Below are 26,323 nucleotides of genomic sequence, written 5' to 3' on the forward strand. Positions count from 1 at the left end.
ACAAGTGGTTGTCTGGGAAGGGGATAAGATGTCGGCCAAATCATCGGTTATAAAATTTGGCTATTTAAATCACAAACAATACATTTGTAAAGCAACATTGAGAAAAAAGCATACAGCGCAATGTAAGTTCTGCAGTGCTTCACTATCAGAGACGGTGGGGACTACGTCCAACTTTTATCGACACCTTGAAAGAAAGCACAAAGAAAGGTAAGCTGTGTGTAAAAGTGATATTAGGAAAGCTAGCAAGTTAACATAAGCAATTTCCTCGGTATCAAAATTATTCTACTCGGCCATCACACAGTTCTTATTTCAATATACTTTATTTATACTAAATAAAGATGTTTGTTTATTCCAGTTCTCTGTGTAAAATATCTAGGTGTTTTTACGTGAATGTGGGTCTTTTAGATCAATTTTAGTGATTTTGATCATGTTTCACATTTTATTGTCACATACTGGCGCTGGTCTTGGTCTTGACTCGGTCTCGACTTCCCTCGGTCTTGGTCTTGACTTGGTCCCGGACCCTAAAAGTCTTGGTCTTGTCTCGGTCTCGATACACTCTGGTCTTGGTCTTGTCTTGGTCTCGGGTTAGGTGGTCTTGAACACAACACTGCTTCTGACAGTATTTAGGCTTACATTAGCATTTTGGCTAATTTTAGCTTACACATTCATGTTAACATACTGAATGGTTCAAGTCCATGTTAGTCAACATGCTTGCAATTCTCCACAGGGTATTGACTAAAATTTAGCTAAGCTTAGCATTGATGCTAATTTTTCGCATCAGAACACTGGGTCCAAACTAATGGGACACTTTGGCCCATCAGAAATTTAACTTTGGCAAGGTTAAATTTCTCCAGAAATTTTCTAGTTTAATCTGCTCTATTCGTTAGAGGAGAAGAAAAACTTTCACCTGAGCATCACCACCCACAGCACCTTCACCTGTGGTTACTGGCATGTGAAGATCACTATATAAGCCATCAATGCCAACATGTATCTATGTGTGTGTCTGTGTGTTCTAACCTGGAAGACATTAAGGAGACTCAGAGGGTTCACAGTCGAATGCTACAGTCTCTCCAGAAAATAACTTTTTCTACATAACCAGAGTAGTTCTATGAACTCCTGGTATTAGTTTTATATCAATTCGATAATATTTGAAAATAGAGAGGGGATGAAAATTTTGGCAGGCTAAAAATACATATTGCCGAAAAATGCATCCCCCTGCTAACTCAGAGAAATAAAGAGTCAGATCAATAAATAAATAAATTCAAATGAACCCCTCCCGCCCCTACATTAATGGATTAGACAGTAAAGGATGATATCAAATGTTCTATATAATGGGCCTCAGTTTTGTAGCTTTAAGCTGTTATGGTGTTGAATGAAACATCTGGGAATTTCAAAGCAGCTGCGGAGAACATGTTCATCACTGAAAAACCTTTGACTCATATGTCTCAATAAAGGCGTAAAAACCGCATTTATTTCAATTAATCTGCGAAATAAAACTCACCGTTTCAGGGCTTACATGGTTAAGAAACGTGATAAAGTTACAAACATCTTCAAAAGTTTCCTCTTCGGTCAGATTTCAGTCCATTTCCTCCTCAATATGCGAGAGGAGGAATCGGACTTGCATCCCCTGTTGATGCATTTCTCGGCATAACCCCTGCTGTGAGGGTCTGTTGCCAGTTGGGTCTCGGTCGATGGTGCCTTGCTGGTTGGGCCAGGATTTGGATCACGGATATTTTTGCTGCTGGTAAATGGATTTCTGTTGCTGGTTCTGTGTAACGTCAGGTCACCTTTTATATTGTTGCTATTAGTTTTTCTGACATAATTTCTAATTGCTTTTTAGGATGCATTTCAGTGGCTTTTCACTGCAGAGTCTGAATGTAGCCATTTGTGTGGCTGAGTAAGGTACCAGTTTTTCATTTTGCCTTATATGGCTTTATTATTGTCGGCAGACACTTTAGTTTTACATGCATTGCAGATTGCTGCTGTTGCAAGGTAAACTTCACCTAGGTGCATTCTTTAGATGCTCTTGGTTAATTGCCTAATAGGCATCCTCTAGAGCTGGAGCTGTATCACAAGCATTACGGAACCAGAATGACAGTTCATATTCCTTTTTTTTATTTTATGAATTAGCTGATTGGGCTCAGCTTTATAAAATTGGGTTGATGCAATGTGAGATTTGCTTTTCTTTTGTTATTTAAAATTAATTTGTTAAATAATTAACAAATTAATGTTAATTTGCATTGCTACTAATTTGGATTACTACTAATTTGCATTGCTACTAATTTGGATTGCTACTAATTTGGATTGCTACTAATTTGCATTGCTACTAATTTGGATTGCTACTAATTTGCATTGCTACTAATTTGGATTGCTACTAATTTGGATTGCTACTAATTTGCATTGCTACTAATTTGGATTGCTACTAATTTGGATTGCTACTAATTTGGATTGCTACTAATTTGGATTGCTACTAATTTGCATTGCTACTAATTTGGATTGCTACTAATTTGGATTGCTACTAATTTGGATTGCTACTAATTTGCATTGCTACTAATTTGCATTGCTACTAATTTGGATTGCTACTAATTTGGATTGCTACTAATTTGGATTGCTACTAATTTGGATTGCTACTAATTTGGATTGCTACTAATTTGCATTGCTACTAATTTGCATTGCTACTAATTTGGATTGCTACTAATTTGCATTGCTACTAATTTGGATTGCTACTAATTTGCATTGCTACTAATTTGGATTGCTACTAATTTGCATTGCTACTAATTTGCATTGCTACTAATTTGGATTGCTACTAATTTGCATTGCTACTAATTTGGATTGCTACTAATTTGCATTGCTACTAATTTGGATTGCTACTAATTTGGATTGCTACTAATTTGGATTGCTACTAATTTGGATTGCTACTAATTTGGATTGCTACTAATTTGCATTGCTACTAATTTGCATTGCTACTAATTTGGATTGCTACTAATTTGCATTGCTACTAATTTGGATTGCTACTAATTTGCATTGCTACTAATTTGGATTGCTACTGATTTGCATTGCTACTGATTTGCATTGCTACTAATTTGGATTGCTACTAATTTGCATTGCTACTAATTTGGATTGCTACTAATTTGCATTGCTACTAATTTGGATTGCTACTAATTTGCATTGCTACTAATTTGCATTGCTACTAATTTGGATTGCTACTAATTTGCATTGCTACTAATTTGGATTGCTACTAATTTGGATTGCTACTAATTTGGATTGCTACTAATTTGGATTGCTACTAATTTGGATTGCTACTAATTTGCATTGCTACTAATTTGGATTGCTACTAATTTGCATTGCTACTAATTTGGATTGCTACTAATTTGGATTGCTACTAATTTGGATTGCTACTAATTTGGATTGCTACTAATTTGCATTGCTACTAATTTGCATTGCTACTAATTTGGATTGCTACTAATTTGCATTGCTACTAATTTGGATTGCTACTAATTTGGATTGCTACTAATTTGGATTGCTACTAATTTGGATTGCTACTAATTTGCATTGCTACTAATTTGCATTGCTACTAATTTGCATTGCTACTAATTTGGATTGCTACTAATTTGCATTGCTACTAATTTGGATTGCTACTAATTTGGATTGCAGTTTTTGTTTAAGTCTCAGATTGCTTCTCGTGTTCTGGGGATCTATGCTTTATTGGATTGTAAATTAGAATGCCTATTTTTAATATTGTAAAAGAATGTATGAGTATAGTTTGTATACTATTTCTGTTTCATCATTTTAAGCCAGGTCTACCTGGGTACCTTTAATTGCGAAACCCTAAGCCATTTGATGTTATTTCAGAGATCTACAAATTGGCTTTAGGGCCACGTCCTGAGGTCACAATCTGGGTTCTTTCCTTGTTCTACACTTGGAAGTCTTGATTAATAGCTACAAGGCTACTTTAGTATGCACTTATGTTGTATAAAATTATGACATTGACATGTGACCTCATATTCATTGTGAAAAGTGAATAATGTGAAAAAATTTGAAATTTTCATGGTAAAAAAGGTGGTCTCATTATTTTATAACTGTATATATTTTCAACTATTTCACACCTCTCTCTCCTCTGTCTCTCGGCTGGACTGGGAACGCCTTGGGGTTTCCCTGGAAGAGATGGAAGAAGTGGCTGGGAAGAGGGAAGTCTGGGCCTCCCTTCTGAAGCTGCTACCCCCGGATAAGCGGAAGAAAATGGATGGATGGATTTCACACCTAATGCATGTGTTGCAAATGTGTAGACCATGTGATCCACATGGGTTTCACATATCTTATGTATCAATGTGTACCACACACGTGGTAGAAAACTTCCAAAATCACACATACATGTGATTCACATCTTTCACATGTGAAAAGTTGGGTGAACCACATGTGTGGTTTTCATGGGATTTTTTGTAAGGGTGAGGACTGGAAATGAGAAACATTGCATCGCATTGCAGGAAGGTGAACTTCCACCTTGTATTTGGCTTTGACTGTTTTCCACGTCTGCAGACAAAAAGCATTGAGCTGCCACCACCATCCCTGGCACTGCTGTGTTCAAGATGATGTGCAGTGTGTTCTTTTCTTATACATTTTGCATGTGTAAGAAAAAAAATATTCATGCAATAATTTTGCATCTATAATGACACTTAGTCTTGTGTAAGTGTCCACAAGAGGACACTTGCACATCCTCTTGTGGCTTTCTTATCATTGAAGATCAAATACTCGTGAACACTGTTTATTCAGAGCTTTATTTTCTTTTCATTATGCCATTTTGAGTTGGTCAATCAAATAAAGTCTCATTGAAAGACTGTAACTGTAAATATAAAGTTTCAACAGTATGAGGACCTTCATTTTTAACCTTAGCATTGTTTTCCTTCATGATACATAATGCAAACAGAATACATACTTTGAGAACTAACCAGGCTTTATTCACTTAACTTTATTAAAATCAAGGTGTGATGGTTTGAGAAAAGAAATAAAGCCAAAAGCTCCTCACTGACAGTAAAGATAATCTCCATCAACAAGCTAGATGAGGAAGTCCAACCTCATGTTTGTGTCAAATAGTTTCTTTTATTTGCCAGTCATCATGTAGAAATTTGATTTTCCTCCCTGTTGGGCCATGAGCTTCTTCATAATTCTAAAAGTTTCTCCAGTGTCCTCCATGTCCATCTCCACTAGAAAGTCACACTGGTTCCTCTCCTTCAGGGAGGGAGGTTCCTGTGGTTCTTTGAGCAGTGATGCTGAGGTTAGGTGTACAGCCAGCCTTTGGGACAGGCCTGTCAGTGTTGCTGGGATCAGAGGAGGCCAGTTCTGCTCAGTTAGGACCACAGTGACATACGGAAACAACTCCTCCACTGTGGACACAAAATCCTGAAATACACAGATGACACACAGTTCATGCTGCTTACTTCAGCTGAGTAAGCATGGACTGAAGACCAGTAGGAACTAGTTGTATGCATTTGACTCTTAACCTGATAATCAATTTTTTTTTCCAAATTACCTTTCAAAGGTTATTATTTGTAAGCATTTTTATGACTTGTTCAAATATTTCAAAAAGTCACATTTTATGTAATGACTTAAATAATGATACACACATTTGTGCTGTAGCTGCTTTGGGAACTCTCCATGCTGATCCAGATGGGCCTGTAGAGTTCCTCGGCACAGTAGGCGGCCTGCAGCAGTTTGAGGGAAGCTTCCAGAAGCTGATGACCATGAACCCGAAGATAAACCCCCCAGGGTGCATCAGTCCTCTGCCCAAGCAGTTCAAAGACCCGCTTCAAACACACAATGCACACACGTAAAAAGGTCCTCTTGTGTACACCGCATATTTTCATTGCTCCCTAAACTTTGTGTTGAAAGGTACAAAATACAGTAGTTGGTTTACAAAATCATAGCTGAAAACTCTTGGCAACTATTGGCATATACACGTAAAACATTTTATGCCTAAATTGGATTTTCATGTGAGAGACATAAAAAAGATAGTAAAAAAGAATATCTCAGAACTCTGTTCCACTTATATCATCAACTTCATTGACAAAAGATATCACCTTTTAATTGTAAAAAGATGATTTGGACAAGACAAACCCAAATGAACTTCCTGGCTGAGGTCTACTGCAGTGATGTGGAATTAAACGATTGGTTCATCTCCACTTATTTACCTGAAGTGTGAAGGGCTCAGAGCTGGTCCCAGAGTCTCCCAGCACAGGAACTCCAGGTTGATTTCTGTCAGAAATTACATGAAGAACCAGCATCCCACCATCCTCATCTGGAGACACGCAGACGCAGTCGAGAAATGAGAGTCAGTGTTCAGTGCATTAGTACTCTCCTTCTTCAGAACTCGGTCAGTATTTCTGACAGGACTTTGCTGTGATGTGCAGATTGTGAACAAATTTCAGTCCAGCTTTGAGTGAGCAGGGTGTTTTTGCTAACTGGATGAGGAGAAATTTGTAAGAGTTGTATAATTTTCTACATATTGGAATTATGAAAAGCATTCATAGTGAGTGTACAGTCACTGAAGTTTTACATTAAGGTCAAGTAAGTTCATGCCAGGGTCAGCAGTATTTCAGGAGTGACTGGACTGAGACAAGGTTTCCTTCCTGCATGAGTCTGACTAACAGATCTGAACCAGGATGGAGCTAGAAATGCCTCCAGCCCAAGACTTGGATTCACATGTGAGCTGAACCAGAAATCAATTAAGGACAAGGTTTACAACAGCTAAAATACATAAAATACAATAATGGACAGACTGTCCCTGGAGTGACAGGGACAGACACTCCAGGGACTGTCCCTGGAGTGACAGTCCCTGGTTAAGTAAAAAATGTAAAAAAAAAAAAAGTAATAAAAGACTTCAAAGAAAAAAAAAATTCCATACTATACTGGGTAAAGCCAGATAAAAAATTATTGTCTTATTGTCCTATAGCATTAATTTTTTTTTTCAAGATCTGATAGAAGTGTAGCATTAGGGTAAGAGAACGATTGTGACACACTGCTGCCTGGAAAAAAATAAATTGGAGCATTCCAACAAATTATTGGAAGTGTTATTTCACCTTTACCTGAGAGCCGTGCCAGCAGGAAGGCCTCATCAGCGACTGAAAACCAGCGCACTCCCAGACTGCTGTGCTGGGTGACATCAGTGAAGAAGTCACTATTCCAGTTGTGAACTGGATGAAGAAAATCCATCAGATTTCCTCCAGGATAAAACCTGCGAACGCCACTGTGGTTTCCTGGAGACACATTCAACATATTTCAAAAACACTTCAGTGAAGACACCAGTTTTCCTCAAGCCTTTTTTCATATCTAGCTGGTATGTGATGTAAACAACTACAACTTTTCCATGGTAACACAATGTACAAAACGATATGTCAGTGCAGTAGGCACATTAGCATTTCCAAACCCAGTCATAATTTCTTGGCATATTTTTGTTTTAAAAGAAGATTTTTAAGAATTCCAAGTCAAAGTTATGCTTCATCATTTACTCCCTGTATTTTTAGTTGTCACTAATGTTTTCTCTAATTTTTTATGTGTCTGAATATACACACAAGCTGCCTGAGCACACTGAGGCCACACACCAGTATTACACCTTTTATAAATCTGGGATCATTTAAAGTTGCATGGCTTTTCAAAAGAATCATATTACAGCAGCAACTTCCATGTGTTGGCTTTTTATATAAGTGATTTAAAATTAAAAAGCAAAGACATTCCTGTTCATGAGACGCATAGTATGTTATAGTATGTAAGAGTCCTACTCTGGCCATGGCGAGAAATGAGACAGTACACCTTTCAGACATAACTTTTTGTTCACATTAAAACATTCACATTGTGATACTGTATACATTCTTGTAACTCTGTCTGTAAAATATTTAATTACACAATTTTTTCACGTCTGTCTTTCTCACTTCTCCAATGGTTGCACACTTTGACCAGGTTGATGGCTCCGCCTGTTTCTTGCTTTCACTTTATGTACATCAAGTTCACTATGGTTCACTTCAAGACGATTTCTGGATGCTGTTTTAAACTAAATCCTCTTTCACAATCAACACTGGATGCTTGAAATGTAGCACAAATATCCGCAAGCTGTCAGATCTCCTTTACCGCCTCACATTTAAGTACTGCAGCCACCATATCTGAGAATGTTTACATTTTTGCTTCATAATGTACTTGAATTCAACATATAGACTGTTAATGGCCTCCATAGATTGTGGGTGGGGGAGAATTGCGTCATATTTCTTTGCCAGTGTAAATAGAAATGCCTGTTGATCCATAGTAAAAACTGATGTCTGAGCTCAGTGCTTCCATGTCAAATTCATCCTCTGGAAAACAAGCATCCATGTGATCATAGAGCTTACTAATAAACAGAGTAATCTCACCAGTATTTCTGCCATCACCTGATGAAGTCTCCATTGCCTCTTTGACGTGGTTACTCCACTGTACGTTCTTCGCCTTCAAGTATTGGGAATGTAACTTCTCAATCTCATTGGAGAATTGTGAGGCGCAAAACTCTCAAATATATGGATAAACATAACAAACCACAGAGATGAGTTCTTACTGCCAGCCATGACGGGTCAGGAGATTTATTTACACATCTACCACAGATGCATCATGCAAAACATTGTTTCTCAAATCTCAAAGTACAAATCACCAAAAATCTCTAGAAAATCTCCAAAAAATCTCCACCGTTCTACAGACATTTTTATAGCTTCCAATGACGTCAAGGGTCAAGGGTTTGAGAGAAGTTTTGACCAATCCAAATATCTATGTTGGTTTTGCGTCAAGATTCTGCCTGCCCATTGATTGAGTGTGTGTTGGAGTTTCCCCGAAATACTAATGACCTCTTGATCTGAACATCTGCTCCACACCAGAACTGCAAAACAAGTCAATTAATCACAATTGTTGTTCTTATTTATCTAAACAGTTTACTTCCCAACCCGAGTTTTGTTCCAACTTTTGTGCTTTTCCCAGGTCAGATTGACCTTCTGGCGTCAGCAGTCTTTTCCTACAAAAACAACTCCTTAAAAAGTATTTCTGCTCTAACAATCTTTGCTCTTGCAAAGCAGAGTCCTTCCAGCACAGTCAGGTTGTGTCTTTGAATGGAAAGGTAAGAGTTGTGCCATCTCTGCTAAAGCATCTCCCTGAGTAGTGAGAGTATCTTTGAACTTGGAATCACTCAGCTTTTTGCAGCAGTACTTTGCCACTGGATCTTTGTTATCAGTGAATTCTCTTTTGCAACATTGTTCAAGCACAGTGTCATTCCTCAAAACAGCATTCACAGCTTGATGCTGCGAACCCATCACACTTTGTTCAGAGGCCTGAACGAAAGAGTATCTTCATCAAGAGTCCTTGCTAGATCCTCGTTTTTTTCCTCTTCACAGTTAACCCAGAGAAAGTGAAATACACAGTTCTAAAAAGAGTTTCTACATCTCTCATCAAAGGCACATCTTTCCAGGCATCATCAATGTCCAAGTGCTTTCTATGGGCCACACAATGTTGTGTCAATTAGGTATGGTATTTGGCGCTTTAACAATCTGCAACTCCATTGCATTTTCCTAGCATTACTGAAGCACCATCAGAGGTTAGTATCACCATTCTCTGCATGTCCAGTTCATATTTGAAATAAAATTGAGTTATTGCCTCCACAATATCCTCAGCAGTGCATCCTGTCAGCTGGATGATGCCACCAAACACACTCTTTTATTCACATCATTTTCCTCCTTGCATTTAATATACATGACTAGCACATTCATCCATCCATTGTCTTCTGCTTATCTGGGGTCGGATCATGGGGGTAGCAGCCTAAGAAGGGAGGCCCAGACTTCCCTCTCCCCAGCCACTTGTTCCAGCTCTTCCAAGGGAATCCCAAGGTGTTCCCCAAACTCCCGGAAAACCTCCCATAAGGCTCCCCAAGGGACACGGTCGAATGCCTTCACCAAGTCCACAAAGCACATGTGGACCGGTTGGGTGAATTCTCATGCACCCTCCAGGACCCTGCTGAGGGTGTAGAGCTGGTACAGTGTTCCACGACCAGGACGAAACTTTCTGAATCTGAGGTTCGACTATCCGATGGACCATCCTCTCCAGGACCCCTGAATAGAGCTTGCCAGGGAGGCTTAAGAGTGTGAGCCCTCTATAATTGGACCGCATCCTCCGGTTCCCCTTTTTGAACAGGGGGACCACCACCCCACTCTGCCAATCCAGGAGAACTGCCCCTGATGTCCATGCTAATTTGCAGAGTCGCATCAGCCAACATAACCCTAAAACATCCAGAGCCTTAAGGAACTCCGGCCAAATCTCATCCACCCCTGGGGCCCTGCCACCGAGGAGCTTTTGAATTACCTTGGCGACCTCGTCCCCAGAGATCGGAGAGCCTGACCTAGAGTCCCCAGGCTCAGCTTCCTCAATGGAAGGCATGTTGGTGGGATTGAAGAGGTCTTCGAAGTATATACGTAATAATCGAGACATAAAACTGATATTGTAACGGACTGAATGTTTTTGATGTAATCTTTGCACGGCTTGCGGGGCACGGGGTTAAGCACACCCGTTGCAACAGCAACGGGTGTGCTGTGGCAACGGTTGGAGGTTTTGAGTTGATCATCTGTTCGGGTTGTTTTACCTTTGTTTACCTTCGCTGTGGTTCATTACAGCCACTGTAGTTTCTAAATGTTCAATAAATGACAAACTTGGACTAATTACCTCGTTCATTTGCAGTAAATATCACACCAAACATCAGATAGGACAAATATATTTGATAAAGTTTTAAACAAATGGCTTCCACCACAATGATTATGTGAAATTAAATTAATTATATCCCAGATTTAGAATATTTGCCTTTACCTCTGCAGAGCTCTTTGGTTCCTCCTATCAATCTGTAGTTTCTCATATTGACGTCATCAAACCAAATTTCAGATCTACCATAACTGACTGATACCTGATGGCCTCAGGTTTGTAACCAGCTTCTGACTGAGAAACCAGCAACCTGCTTCCAGTGTCTGAATCTCACTGAGGAAGAAACTGCATTAGGTTTTCCATCACTTTATCATTTCTGATATAACTGATGGATATTCGTATAGAAAATGAGTCAATAGGGTTTCATTTGCAATTTTTATGTCTTTGTGTCATGAGGTAAATCTCAGCCGGCTGGTGAGAGAAAAAGTAAAGAAAAAAAATATTTTGGGGGGCTGAAATTATTTTATGGGGCCAAAATATTTTGAGGGCCAGAATAAAGTAGTACCATAATTTGTTGTGAGTTCATGCACTGTGTTGGTTTTGTTCTTTGAGACAGGTGATGTTCATGCACAGATTATTTTGTGCACCAATAAAAAAAGGAAAATACCAATGTCTGGAATTTAAAAAAAAAAACAAACAAACATTTTATTTACCACTAAAGAAGGATTCAGTGAATGTGCATATGAAACTGGTGGGTTCGGTACCTCAAAAAGGGTAAAGAACCACTGGACTAGCATGTTGTGTACTGTTATGTCTGTGCTGTCATCTACTAAGAGGGTATACCTGGGTGCATTTTTGACATTGCACATAGACTCATTCTCCATGATCTCATTGATTGAGTTTACAAATTCAAAAGCATAGTTTTTGCTTCGCCAGCTTTCCAGTATTCTCTCCTACTTTGCCATGTGATCATGGATTTGTCTTTATTCTTTGTAGAATTCCAATAGCATTCAAATTACTTTTCTCCTGAGGTAGTCCAACTTCCATCCTATCCACATTTTTCCCTTTGAAAACACGCTTGCTACATTGGCTTCGCTGCATGTTTTGCAGAGTAAACCTTTCTCACTCGAAACCGAAACAATGTCACCCAGTTTCACTACTTGTTCTTCGAGATTTGCACAAGCTCTGACAGCCATTCCATCTTAAAGACGCCCATTCTTTTTTAACTTGATGAGTGGATGTCTCACTGCCTGAGTCTATTAACTCCATCAAGCTTTTTCTACCTAGCAAATCTGCATGCCCGTGGGTGCCACAGCTCTCACGGGCATAAGTGGACCGTATCGTATCATTGGCTGGACACCTGGTTTGGTTTATATCATTGGTCCAAAGTTACAATTGATATCTGAGCTCAATGCATAGTTTACGTTGGATTTTATTTTATGAGCTTCATAGATTTTATTGTGCGCTGAGAATGTGCGAGCGGTGCGCAAGTGCGCAGCAGCTTTGAGGTTGTCATTCTCTGAATTTGTGAAAATAATGCTCAGACAAAAACATTTATTTTCCATATGTAAACAAATTAATTTGTGAAGTTTTCTGTTATGGGATTATTCCATCTACATCACAAGTACTGCCTGAACAATGAGCATGATTCTTTACTTGCGGCCTCTTTAAACGCAGTCAGCGTAGGTTCATAGATATCGTAGTAGACTTGTGCAGGTTGGGTGTTGTCCCGGACAAACAGCAGGTCACTGACGGTTGGATGATCTGAACCCTGCCACAGAGTCAAGCTGAACCTAAAAAAACATGCACAGCTTAAACTTATCAGAATGACCAACTTTAAGATCCGCTGAATTTAGTTGCTGAATCAAGCTTCAGGTCTGTCCACACATGTCTGTGTGACTGATACGCTGTGATCCTTGTAAGGATGGTGCTGTTTGGTACCTTGGTGACTGGCTGAGGAGCCAGCTGATGTGCTGCCATCCTCTGTGGACCAGCAGAGCATGAACTGGGAATGTCACCTACAGAGAATCAATGTTCAGCTGAATGACCAGAAAGTTACTGTTACAGTCCTTCAGTAATTGCTAAAAAATAAAACTGTGCTATACATTTTTTAGGAAATTTGAAAAATAAATGTTTATTTAAATACATTTGAATAGCATAAATGGTGAATGTCATTTCAGGGGAGAAATTCACATATGTTACTCTTTGATGGGGCAGACCAGATTAACACAAACAAAGGTGGCTACCATTGTTATGTTGACCTAATCTCTCTCTCTCTCTCTCTCTCTCTCTCTCTCTCTCTCTCTCTCTCTCTCTCTCTCTCTCTCTCTCTCTCTCTCTCTCTCTCTCTCTCTCTCTCTCTCTCTCTCTCTCTCTCTCTCTCTCTCTCTCTCTCTCTCTCTCTCTCTCTCTCTCTCTCTCTCTCTCTCTCTCCTCTCTCTCCTCCCTCCCTCCCTCCCTCCCTCCATCCATCCATCCATCCTCCATCCATCCATCCATCCATCCATCCATCCATCCATCCATCCATCCATCCATCCATACATACATACATACATACATACATACCGTTTCATACCCTAGTGGGCTAGGGAGGGGTGCTGATGTCTCAGCTATTGACCTAACGCAATAAACTGATGAGATAAAGTCAGATTTAATTCCTTCTGATTTTGAAGGAATTGTGTATAGGTTAAAGCAGCAAATTAAACTAACATTCATCTGCTGTTTCAGCTGTGCTGACCTATGACAGAACTCTACACCCAGTTTTACCCACAGATGTTTATTTCCTCTCACCTTCTGAGGGACATCTTTGATCAGATGATACATGTGTTCCACCATGTCTCTAGAATACGTTTCCATAGTAATATGAGGAATATAGAGAACCTGTCAGAAATATAGTGATGTTAACTGTAAATGAGGACGCAATCATTCCTTATAAAAATGATCTATTACACAGACAAAGGATTCAAAGCTGAACCTCAGCCATTAAAGCCCTGACAACAGTTTTGCATCAGCTTTCCTTTCTAATTAGTGACATTTTATGGAAATACACTCTACTAAAAATACAACACAACAAAAATATTCCAGAACAATGTTCTTTAGTGAAAATGAATCTAAAGCAGAGACATCTGTTCTTAGATAGTTTACATACTGATAAGTTTGGCAAAAAACTAAAACACCATATCAGCACATCATACTACCTGTTAAGCATGGTGGAGAGGCTGATGACTTGGGCTTATAACAACACAGGGCCTGGCTCTAACCTATTTATTGATTCAACATTGAACTCTGGAAACTGATAAAATCATAAGTAACAGTAAAATAATTCCACTGAATCATCAACAGCACAATATCCACATGGCAATCTCATGGCAGATTGGGTCTTGTTACATTTCTGGGTCTTGGCCAAAGCTTTGAAGATTCAATTTACATGCATGTTTTAAGATGCTTACTTTCCAAGTCACATCTGGCATGAGCTCAGTTTGTGAGAACACAGACAGCCTCTATTCCGTGACCTTTGCATGACCCAGAAGACAGGAGATCCTTGACAAGAGTCTTCACTTCTGCATCTCAAGAGGCAAAATGTAGACTAACAAGTTTGTGTTAGGTTTGGAGTTTGAGACTCCTGTTCTACAAGTTATTGAATCATAATTCTGTTGTGATTGTCTGCCACCACCAACACAAACTGGATACATTTATGAAGAGTGATTTAAAGAAAAATATCCTAGGGACTAGGAAGGAACCAAGATATTGACTGCAGAACTGTAGAAGTCATTGCAACACTCACTCCACTCACAGGAGTTATAATGGCTGAAAACATAAAACAAGAACATCAAAGTGATGTGTGATGTTCTTGTTAGGTCATGAACATACACACCTTCCATCCAGGAGACAAAGTCACATCTGGCAATGTCTTCTGAATCAACTGAAGAAATCTGGGAAAGTGATGTAAAACAGCAATTCACTAACAGCTTTGCTTCATAACTGATCTTGCTTAGCTAGCAACAAGGTTTAACTAAAGAGAGAAAATAATCATTAAAGACTTGGCATCAAAGTTTCTACCAGGTCCAGTAGATAGACACGTTATGAAACCAACCAGTTTTCTGATTTGTTTGAGATGAAGGAAATTCATTACTCCGACGTTCAAAAAGATATCAATAGCTTAAGGAATTCTGAAGCACATGTGTGATTTAGACACTATGTTTTTAAAAAATACAAGAACTCCATTAAATCCATAGTTAATATTTTCATCAGAACAGGGCAGTTTCCCAATGCATGGAAAAAAGCTTTGGTGAAACCTTTTTTTAAATCAGGAAGGCCACATGACTTCCTGACAATAAGTCTTGTTCCGGTCTTGTCAAAGGTGCTGGAGAAAATTATTCTAGAACAATTATTATTGTAATTAGAAGGTAACAATCTTCTGCATCCTCTTCAGTTTGGCTTCTGACGTAATCATTCCACAGAAATTGCTATAAGTCTGCTGCTTGAAACGGTAAAACAATCACTTGATAGGGAACAAATCACTGGTGCCGTTTTCCTTGACTTGAAAAAGGCGTTTGATATGGTGAATCACAATTTACTGATCTCAAGGCTTTCATCTTTTAATTTCTCAGAATGATCAGAATGAGAACGATCCTAGACCAAGACAAATATGATTGTTTTGCTTTCAATCATATTTGAAAGATTGTGAACAATGTGTTGTCATTATTAATAGTAAATAAGTCTTCTGCAAAATAGTATCAGGGATTCCACAAGGAACTATCCTAGGTCCAGTCCTTTTTAGTCTATATGTTAACAGTCTTCCTGAAATTTGTCCTGAAGTTAATCTGCAAATGTATGCTGATGACACCATTGTTTACTCAAACTCAAACCATTAGCAAGTCTCTATAATCGGATTTAAAGGTTTTATATTAAAAGCCATTCAGATTCTATTGTCACATTATGACTAAATTTGGCATTTTGGACTTTCATAATAATAATAATAATCTTTTAAAATTGATTTTTCAGTATTTAAATGGATATGCATCCATTAAGCGATTGCATACAGAGACTGCAGGGCAACAGCAGATCTACTAGAGCAGCTTTAGAGGGAAATTGTAAGGTTCCCTTTTGAAGAGCCACTTTTGCTCAAAATGCTCTGTCTGGGGGAGGATCTGCAGTTGGAACTCACTTCCTCTTGATTTAAAGTCCATATCCAATTTCAGTACATTCAAAAAACAAACAAAAATCTGGTTATGTCAAAAACAGAACTGTATCCATGTTTAATGTTTTATGATTCACTGTTTGTTTGTAGATGTTGTCAACATTATGTTGTGCTACTTTAAATAATTATCACTTAAATTTTTTAGAGGTACTTTTTAAAAGCCCATCTAGGGACAAGTGCTGCGAATTAGCTGTTGCTATTGCACTAAGATGCAAATATGGGACTACTGTTCAGTTTGTCTATGTAGATGTGTGTCTGTCGCTATCAAATAAACTTAAACTTAAAATAAAAGTAACTAAAATAATTTCACTTTTAAACTGTAAGAATTCTGACCTGGTTCCATTGACTGGAGACACAAAGTTTGGTACATTGGGACCTAGAAGGATGTCTGCATTGAGCCACACAGGCCTGTTTATTCCTCTGCTGCTGTTCTTTTGCTTGAGCAGGTCCAGAGAGACACCCACAGAGTCCAGAGCCTTGAAGTCAAGTTTTATGCCTGAAAGTTGATGCAAACCAATAAAACTTCAATCATATCTGCCACACAAATACTGTTTCTTTGGTGTGATCTGCACCTTTTCGAGAGTCCAATACAGCATCCAGCCACTGGTCCAGGGTGTTGTCACTATGGACATCAGGAGGGTGAGCCATGATCGGTACTAGTTTCTGATTGGGAGTTCCATAACCCTCCAGAGTAACGTCTGCCTCTAGGATCATTGCATCAGCTTGAAGGAAGGGAAAAAAACAGCTGTATTTTCTAAGAATCATACTTTGTGATGAGTATTTTGTTACAATTGTTCAGAATATAAACCAAGGACAAAATACTGCTATGACTGCATCTATGTGCTCTTACATGCCAGAGCCATGTTCATTTGCTCCTTGCTGTTGGCTCGGTGGAACCAGGTTGCCAAGAGACCATCTTGTTCACTGATTTCACCTGACTGAACCAGGAAGTCCAGCATGTCTCCACCAGTTGGAAACAGTGGAACTGGAACTGGGTCAAACAAAGAGTCAAATACAAGCCATGAGATCTGTCAAATGAATCTACAAAATTACAGATTTGATTTCAATGACTTAAAATGAATGATTAAAAAGCCAAATGACCGCACCAATCATCTTAGCAGTCAGACTAATAAACAAAACTTCAAAAGGTGTGTAAATTTATGATGAATACTAGTTTATTTTTGAGGCTATTCCTTTTCTATAGAAATCAGTTCCAAACTGCAGTCCTCAAAGGCCAAAATTTACACTGAAATGCCATCGTAGGTTTGAATAACTACGCTGATAGGCCAACTCCTTTTAGCACAATAGGTTTTTCCACTGTCCCATCAGACCTTATTTTTTAAAGCAAAAATTAAATTCATTGGAGCACCAGAAACACACAAATACATAAGATCTGGTCTGAATCCATGTGCCTGGAAAACACGTAATACTGCCTCTTTCAAATTTCTTTCTTGGTTGTCTTCCATGAGGCCCACTTTGGCTCAACTGATGCCAGATGGTGTGGTCTGCCACTGATGTACCTTGACCTTGGAGTTCACCTTCAATTTCTGCCGGTTCTTCTTGACTCTTTGCATACCAGTCACATAATCTTTCTCTTTTATTTGTCATCACTGCAGCCGTGGCCAGGAAGATTGACTGCAGTCCTGTGGACCTTACATTTCTGAAAAATCAGTGCATCTGTAGTCACAGGGGCACTGAGCTGCTTGGAGATGATCTCATAGACTTAACCATTAAACATGCTGCTCTATCATTCTTATTTTAATCTCCCAGGACAACGCTCTCCTTCACGTCCTGTCCTCCATGTTCAGTGTATTACGCACCATGTCACCAAACAGCACAATGACTTCTTGGCTTGAAGTTATTTTAATAACTGTGACGGGGTTCTTTTATGACTTGGGCCACCACAAAAAAAATGACGGGCCAAGGCCAGGGATTACTTTAGTGAGATTTATTTTTTTATCAGTGCAGTGAATCAACAGTGGCAAATGCATAATATTTACAAAAATGTCCAAGATGATTTAAAAATCAACACAGCACAGCAGTACCTTCAAGTCGCAGCTCATCACCTCCAATGTGACACTTCTCAGCCTAGGTGCAGACTGCCCTCTATGAAACAGAGCCCTGCTTTTATAGCTACAGGCTCCGCCCAGAGGAAGTCCCATCAAACTAAACAAAACTAAACAAAACAAAAACTAAACAATTATTTCTAACTCAAATCCTTGAAATAACAATAACAATAAGGAAGAAAAAATAAATAAATTTATAATCAAAATACACCCAAACAAAGAACAAAAACAACCAGCACATTCTGATGACTACACGTCACATAATTGGCTCCCGGTGCGCTCCAAGCTGGAAACAAATTCCCCCAAAGAAAACCGGAAAAACATGTACCTGAAAATAACCGATTAGAATGAACGTCAAACGAAAACACCGTGTGTGCACACACGATGAATCGCCTCAATCCAAACTAAAAGGAAAAGAAACAGGTAAGTTTGAATTGTGCATGTTTGCTAACAGGGACTCTCCGATCGTGACGGCTCCTCCGTCACACCCACCCCTCTCCTCTCCAAGGTTGGCGAAATTCGGCAACCTAGAAAGAAAGTCTGCCACTTTATTAAGTCTGCCACTCCTATGACAGATGTTAAATTTGTAAGGTTGCAAGGGCAAATACCACCTAGTCAGACGATGGTTACTGTCTTTCATGGTGTTGATCCAGGTCAGGGCCCGATGGTCTGTCTCCAAATCAAATTCTCTGCCCAGCAGATAATATTGAGACTTTCCAGAGCCCACTTAATTGCCAGGCCTTCTTTTTCCACTACAGAATACCTCACCTCTCGAGGTAGTAGCTTACGGCTCAGGTAGAGTATGCGTTGCTCCTCTCCAGGATCTCCTTGAGCCAGGACAGCTCCGAGGCCAACTTTGGATGCATCTACCTGGACCAGGAATTTCCTACTAAAATCAGGACTTCGAAGGACAGGAGATGAACATAGATGAGCTTTCAGAGTGTTAAAAGAAGTTTCACACTCCTTGGTCCACACAACAGGATTCTTCTGATCTTTCGCTGTCAAACTGGTGAGTGGAGAAGCAAGTGTAGCAAAATGAGGCACAAACCTTCGATACCAACCAGCTAGTCCCAGGAATGACCGCACTTCCTTCTTGGTTCGAGGACGAGGGCATTTTTGGATTGCTTCCACTTTGTCCATCTGTGGTCGCACCTCTCCTCTCCCTAGCTGGTAACCCAGGTATTTGGTCTCCTGTTGTGCCCAAACACACTTTGATATGTTAAGTGTCAGTCCTGCTTCTGCAATCTTTTCCAACACTCTTGCGAGATGTGCAGCATGCTCCTCCCAGCTATTGCTGTAAATGATTACATCATCGAGGTAAGCAGCACTGTAGTCTTCACTTCCTCGCAGTACTTTGTCCATTAGCCGCTGGAAGGTGAATGGAGCACCATGCAGGCCGAATGGCATAACAGTAAACTGAAACAGACCAGAAGGGGTGCGAAATGCTGTATACTGTCTGCTTGAAGGCTCCAAGGGAACCTGCCAGTACCCTTTACACAGGTCAAGTGTGGTAATGAATTTTGCTTTTCCAATCCTTTCCAGCAGCTCATCCACCCTGGGCATGGGATAGGCATCAAACTCTGAAACTGCATTAAGCTTTCTGAAGTCAATGCAAATCCGCAGTGAGCCATCTTTCTTCCACACAATGACCACTGGACTGCACCATTCAGAGTTTGAAGGTTCAATAATACCTGATGTTAGCATGGCCTCGACTTCATCTCGCAGCTGTCCCACCAACTGCTGTGGAACTCTATATGGGCGTTGACGAATTGGCTGCTTCTCTTTCAGTCGAATTGCATGCTCAATCAAGGTGGTCCGGCCTGGATTGGAAGAAAAGAGAGGAGACAGTTTCTGAAAGATCTGCTGAAGTTGTGAGGCTTGGTGTGAGGTCAAGTGACTGAGGTTGGGGGTTGACTGTCCAGCCTTCACTTCAATACCAGGAACCTCTTCTTCCTCCTCCACTTGTCTCAACAGGCATGATGTTTCTGGAGCTGGACATGATGGTTCTTTCCACTCCTTTAGCAAGTTCACATGGTAAGCCTGTGTAGCTTTCTTTTTCTCAGGATGGTAGACTTCATAGGTGGTGGGTCCTAGCTGTCGGCTGATAGTATAGGGTCCTTGCCACTTTGCCAAAAGTTTGCTGGTGGATGAGGGCAGGAGAAGCAACACCTTCTGTCCAGGACTGAAGACCCTTTGCCGTGCCTGCTGGTCATACCACCTCTTTTGCTTGTGCTGGGCCTGCAACAGGTTCTTCTCAGCTTCTTCCTGGTACTCAGCAAGCCGACCTCTCATCTGCAGCACGTACTGGACCACACCTTTGGCACTAGATGAGGTTTCTGATGCATCCCAGCCTTTCCTCAGCAGGTCTAGAGGTCCTTGAACATCCCACCCATACAGGAGTTCAAATGGGGAGAACCCGGTTGATGCCTGTGGCACCTCACGATAGGCAAAGAGAAGGAATGGTAACCAGCGGTCCCAATCTCTGCCAGTGTCATTCACAAACTTCTGCAGCATCCTCTTTAGCGTCTGGTTGAATCTTTCAACCAGTCCATCAGTCTGTGGATGGTAAGGCGTTGTCCTGATGGCTGAGATCCCAAGCTGTTTATGAAAGAGTTTTAGCAGATTAGAGGTGAAATTAGTTCCCTGGTCGGTCAAAATCTGATCTGGGACTCCAACTCTTGAAAATAGTTGGACCAGAGCTCTAACTACTGTAGGAGCAGTAATTGTGTGCAGTGGAAAAGCTTCTGGAAATCTGGTGGCATAGTCACATACTACCAAGATGTACTGATGACCACGCCCACTCTTCACTAGGGGTCCAACAATGTCCATTGCAACCTTACGAAAAGGAGTAGAGATGACAGGTAGTGGCTGGAGGAGCGCCCGATCTGATTTCCGAGCAGGACGAGTCTTCTGGCATGTAGGACAAGAAGCACATAATGCATTAATGTCATTATACATTGACGGCCAGTAAAAACGTGAGCTGACACGCATAAATGTTTTGATGCCCCAAGTGCCCTGCCCATGGAATGGTGTGTGCCAAATGCATGACAAGTGCCCTACAACTAGTTGGAACTACCAACCGTTGTTTTTCATTACAAGCATACAACACGCCATCTTTTAACACAAACGTTTCTCTTCCTCTCCACTTAGCATTAGTTTTTTTCCTCCACTCTGTCAAATAAAGGTTGTAAAGACACATCCTGTTTCTGTAAAGTAGCAATATTTTCAGGTATCTTCCACATGTCATCCACTGTTAAATCTTGTGACACATTTCCACCCAGCAGTAGCTTTTTCTCAAATTTTTTTTGCTTTCTGGATTTTCTAGACAATTTTGGAACCTCAAACAAACTATCATCAAAATTAGGTAAGGATTCAACTTGTTCTTTGGCCTGAGAACGAGTAATCACAGGACAGGACGCATTGCTAACTTTGTCCCCCTCAGTTTGTACCTCTCCCAAAAGGTGAAACATCACAGGTAAATCTGTACCCAAAATGACATCAAAAGGTAGGTTTTTCACCACACCAACAGTTAGCAAATATGGTTGATCATCAACAATGACAGTCACTTCTGCTCTTGGATACACATGACAATCTCCATGCACACACAAAATCTCAGTCTTCTTTTCATAGTTCACACATCCAACAGATACAAGACTCTCTTTTATGAGTGATGTGGAACTACCACTGTCTATTAATGCAGTCACCTGCAGTCCATTCACAATCACAGTTTTCTGAGTTCTAGTTTCAAAGTTTTTGACTCCAGTCTGATTTTCAGCTCTAGGAGCATAGCAGGAACCAGTAAACTTTGTCTTCTTTATTGGACACACCGAAGCCTTGTGGCCCGGCTGCTGGCAATAATAGCAAATTAATGTCTTACCATTAGGCGGTGGATTCAGAGGACTGATGGTACCTTTAACCTCCTGGCTTGGATCTCTGGCATACCGTTGATGTCCAGCCGGTTGAACAGGACGTGGTACTGGATTGGAACAACGTGCTCCTCCTCCTCGCCGTGCATTCATGTACTGAAGAGCCAACTTTGCAGCAGTCAGACCATCCTTAGGTTCATGTTCCTTCACCCAGGTCCTTACATCCGGGGGCAGAACGCTCAGCAGCTGTTCCTGGATGATGAGCTCCCCGATGTCCTCTTTGGAACACTGGTCTGGACGGATCCATCGTCGGTAGAGACCTCTAAGACGGTGGTAAGTTTCAGTAGGAGTTTCACCAGCAGGTGTACTTGTTGCTCTGAACTTCTGTCTGTAAGTCTCTGGTGAGATGTCAAACTTTGCTAACAAAGCAGTCTTCAAGTCCTTGTAGCAGTGAGCACATTCCTCATCCATGGCAGCATAGGCCTCCAGCGCCTTCCCAGAAAGGAGTGGAATGAGTCGGCACGCCCATTCACTTTCTGGCCACCTCCAGGTCTTAGCAATGCGCTCAAACCGCAGCAGATAGTTTTCCAGGTCTTCTCCTAATTGATAAGGAGGAATTTTTGGATCAGTGGTGTAACTTATTGGCTGGGGTTGCCGGCTTGGATCACCATCGTCACCACCACCATCATCATCGTCATCACTTTGCTCTGCACCAGCTCCTGGCTGAAGGTGAGGGCGTGGTACTTGCTGTGGTTGCTGCAAAGACATCCTAAGATTTTGCAGTTCCTTGAGCAGCCCTTTCTCTCGCTTTTGCTGACCTGCCATAAAGTCCTTCATCAAAGTGAAAAACTCACTGCCAAACGCACTTGATCCACTGGGGCCAGGCTTTGTTTCACCTTCCTCATCTGATCCATCCGACGTCGGCATGCTCTCCAATGCTTTGTCAGCCATCTGCTCTTCCATCTTTAATTGTGATAGAAGACCAGATCTTTGCTTCACCAAACGAGACCCTCTTCCCCGGCTTGTCATAATCCCACTTCTGACACCATATGTGACGGGGTTCTTTTATGACTTGGGCCACCACAAAAAAAATGACGGGCCAAGGCCAGGGATTACTTTAGTGAGATTTATTTTTTTATCAGTGCAGTGAATCAACAGTGGCAAATGCATAATATTTACAAAAATGTCCAAGATGATTTAAAAATCAACACAGCACAGCAGTACCTTCAAGTCGCAGCTCATCACCTCCAATGTGACACTTCTCACGCCTAGGTGCCGACTGCCCTCTATGAAACAGAGCCCTGCTTTTATAGCTACAGGCTCCGCCCAGAGGAAGTCCCATCAAACAAAACAAAACTAAACAAAACAAAAACTAAACAATTATTTCTAACTCAAATCCTTGAAATAACAATAACAATAAGGAAGAAAAAATAAATAAATTTATAATCAAAATACACCCAAACAAAGAACAAAAACAACCAGCACATTGTGATGACTACACATCACATAATTGGCTCCCGGTGCGCTCCAAGCTGGAAACAAATTCCCCAAAGAAAACCGGAAAAACATCTACCTGAAAATAACCGATTAGAATGAACGTCAAACGAAAACACCGCGTGTGCACACACGATGAATCGCCTCAATCCAAACTAAAAGGAAAAGAAACAGGTAAGTTTAGAATTGTGCATTTTGCTAACAGGGACTCTCCGATCGTGACGGCTCCTCCGTCACAATAACCATTGTTGGATTATTAGTCATTATCAGAAGGCTGCCAACTTGTTTGTCCATTTTGTAAATACTATGAAATAACAGGGCTTCCTATTTAAACATAAAAGAAGTAAACTAAAGATGTGACCTCAAAGTGCGTCTCTGATGACAGAAATGGTTATTGTTCATATTTATAGGTTCAAGAAAAATCTGAGCAGTAATTGGTTTTAACTCCAGTTTTATCACTTTACAACAGCAAAAATTGCAACGTTTTTAGATAGGTTCTGACAATATTACATTAAGTACATAACTAATCCAGTAGCAGGAGATGAAACTGATAGAACCATCTATTCTAGAAGTGGTTGTGCTTTACCTTTAACTTAACACATTGGATACCTACTTGCAGGCATTTTATCAATAAAACTCTTTCAATTTAGTGATAACCATAACCACACTGAATTCATATATTTTGTATGTGAAATTTACTGTCATCTCAGGACATAGCTGGATTTTAATTTATAAGAACAAAAAGTGAACAGAATAACAGAGTTTGTACCTTTGGTTCCTGGTCTGGTGAGAATCACAGCAGGGACAATAATGATGCCCAGGATAAGAAGTCCAACAGCAGTTGATAACATTATCAACTGTTTCTTGGTTAGACAGCCCAGATAAAAGTCTTGTTCTTGCTTTTGATTTTGGCCTCCATCCTTATGATCAGGCCTCATCCTGGAGGGAAACAAAATATGAAATACCTGAATGGTCTGCTTTCAATTCATGCTTAAAAATGAAGCCCTAAAGTCTCCTGCGGCTGCACCTTCTTAGATAACATATGTGACATAAAATAACGTTAGCACATCATGTCTAACACCAACCTGCTTTGACTGCTAGTCTTCTTTGTTCTGGTTTCTCTCTAGTCTCCTACTTTGTTTTCTTGAAGCTTTTCATTAACTTGATGAAAAAGATTCTGACATGCAGTGTTTGAGAGAGCTTACGAATGTCTCCTATTTATATGCATCTTATCTAAATAGCAGAGTCCACAGTTATTAAGCAGACAAGGTCCATGGGCAATTTCTACAGCTGTGTTGTTGTGATATGCAGTCACGTTGTCTGTACTGTAAAACATGAGGTGTACAGTTATTTCAAATAACAGAGGCACAAAACAGGATTGAGAAAACAACTAATTTGAAATTGATACATTTCCTCAGCAGAGTGCATCATATAGACTTCAGGCTCAGACTCACCGTCTGAGCCTGAAGACATTGTCTTCACATTTGGATAGTTGCTGTTTTGAGATGAAAATATTTTACTAAGTATACAATTTTAATTCATCCTTGATAAGCATAGTGACTTTTATCAGTCAATGTTGACATTTGGGCAGATAACATCTGCTTGTTTGTGTAATTGTTGTATACTACTCAAATTTTGATAGAAAAAATGTGTTTTATTTCTAGCCTTTAGCCCTATTACATTGGCTCCACCTTAACATGCACTTTATCTAGAGTGGGCCAGCATGTGAATATTCTACTCTTAAGAGTTTTTAAAGCACCTGTCTGTGAACGTCCAAAATACTGTCATTGAAGCCAACATGCTTTTGGCTTCAATGACAGTATAAGTCAGTTCATTCATTCATTCATTCATTCATTCATTCATTCATTCATTCATTCATTCATTCATTTTCCGGTCACCCTTCTGCCTAACGGGGTCGGGAGTTGCTGGTACCTATCTCCAGCTGCCTTCCGGGCGAGAGGCGGGGTACACCCTGGACAGGTCACCAGTCTGTCGCAGGGCAACACAGAGACAGACAGGACAACCAATCATGCACACACACACTCACACCTAGGGAGAATTTGAGAAGGCCAATTAACCTGACAGTCATGTTTTTGGACTGTGGGAGGAAGCCGGAGAACCCGGAGGGACACACACAGGGAGAACATGCAAACTCCGTGCAGAAAGACCCTGGGTCAGGAATCGAACCCAGGACCTTCTTGCTGCAAGGCAACAGTACTACTAACTGTGCCACTGTGCAGCCCAGTATAAGTCAGTTCAGTTTGGAAATTTAAAAAAAAAATCTTTTTATTTCACTTTTGCTGGGCTGTTTCACCTGTTTGCAGCTCGTTTCACTGTTTGCTGCACTTTTGCACCTGTTGATCCCCGTATCTGATCAAGTCATCATCATGGCGTCACCACTTCGCAATCTGTCACAACCAGTAGATAAGCAGATGGAGGAGGGAATCTGTTTCAGGTGTTGGTCAACTCAAATTGTGTGACATGTGTTGATGGACAAATGAAATACAGAGAAAAGAAAACAGGGTTGAATAAAGAAAATATACAAGAAGGAAGAACAGCTTTGACATTTGGCCACAAATTCATCCATATTTAAAATTGTTAGTTGGATAAAAATATGTTTTCTTTGTTCTTTTTTTTGTCAACTGTGTTCCCTTGCCCTTCTCCACCTCAGCGGTGGAGGAATTATGGACATTCCTGACCATCCTCTTTCATGAGATCGTCTAGGGAAAATAGAGTACCTTCAGTTAGAGGCTTTTTCAAATTTGTTGTAATACAGACCACTACAAAAGATCTTTCCTGACAATAGCCATCACCATGCACAATAACTCTTTGACGTATCTGAATTAATTTCCCTTTAGGATCAATATAGTATTTTTGATTTTGAATTATTTAATTATTATTTAATAATCTTGAATTTTACTTTTTTTTTTGTCAGTCAGCAGAGAGAAGTTTTCCCATTTGAAGGACCGAGTGGCATTATTAACTATATTTATAAACTGATATAGTTAATA

At 40.2% G+C, this 26,323-nt stretch overlaps 1 protein-coding gene across 1 annotated transcript; it reads right to left on the bottom strand.

The window, feature by feature from the left end:
• Positions 1 to 4,762: 4,762 nt before the first annotated feature.
• On the bottom strand, positions 4,763 to 24,507 carry fam151a (family with sequence similarity 151 member A). Its single transcript, XM_055025355.1, has 13 exons — positions 24,398 to 24,507; positions 24,082 to 24,251; positions 16,737 to 16,877; positions 16,459 to 16,608; positions 16,220 to 16,382; positions 14,561 to 14,618; positions 13,477 to 13,566; positions 12,628 to 12,704; positions 12,343 to 12,479; positions 7,080 to 7,250; positions 6,186 to 6,292; positions 5,622 to 5,801; positions 4,763 to 5,397 (listed from the first exon to the last, which is right to left on the bottom strand). The coding sequence occupies exons 2-13, from the start codon at positions 24,248 to 24,250 to the stop codon at positions 5,098 to 5,100; spliced, it is 1,743 nt and encodes a 580-aa protein (XP_054881330.1). The 5' UTR covers position 24,251; positions 24,398 to 24,507; the 3' UTR covers positions 4,763 to 5,097.
• Positions 24,508 to 26,323: the final 1,816 nt, after the last annotated feature.

Source organism: Poeciliopsis prolifica, unplaced genomic scaffold (assembly GCF_027474105.1).
Source record: "Poeciliopsis prolifica strain line A6 unplaced genomic scaffold, Auburn_PproV2 SCAFFOLD144, whole genome shotgun sequence".
In the NCBI taxonomy this organism is placed as follows: domain Eukaryota; kingdom Metazoa; phylum Chordata; class Actinopteri; order Cyprinodontiformes; family Poeciliidae; genus Poeciliopsis; species Poeciliopsis prolifica.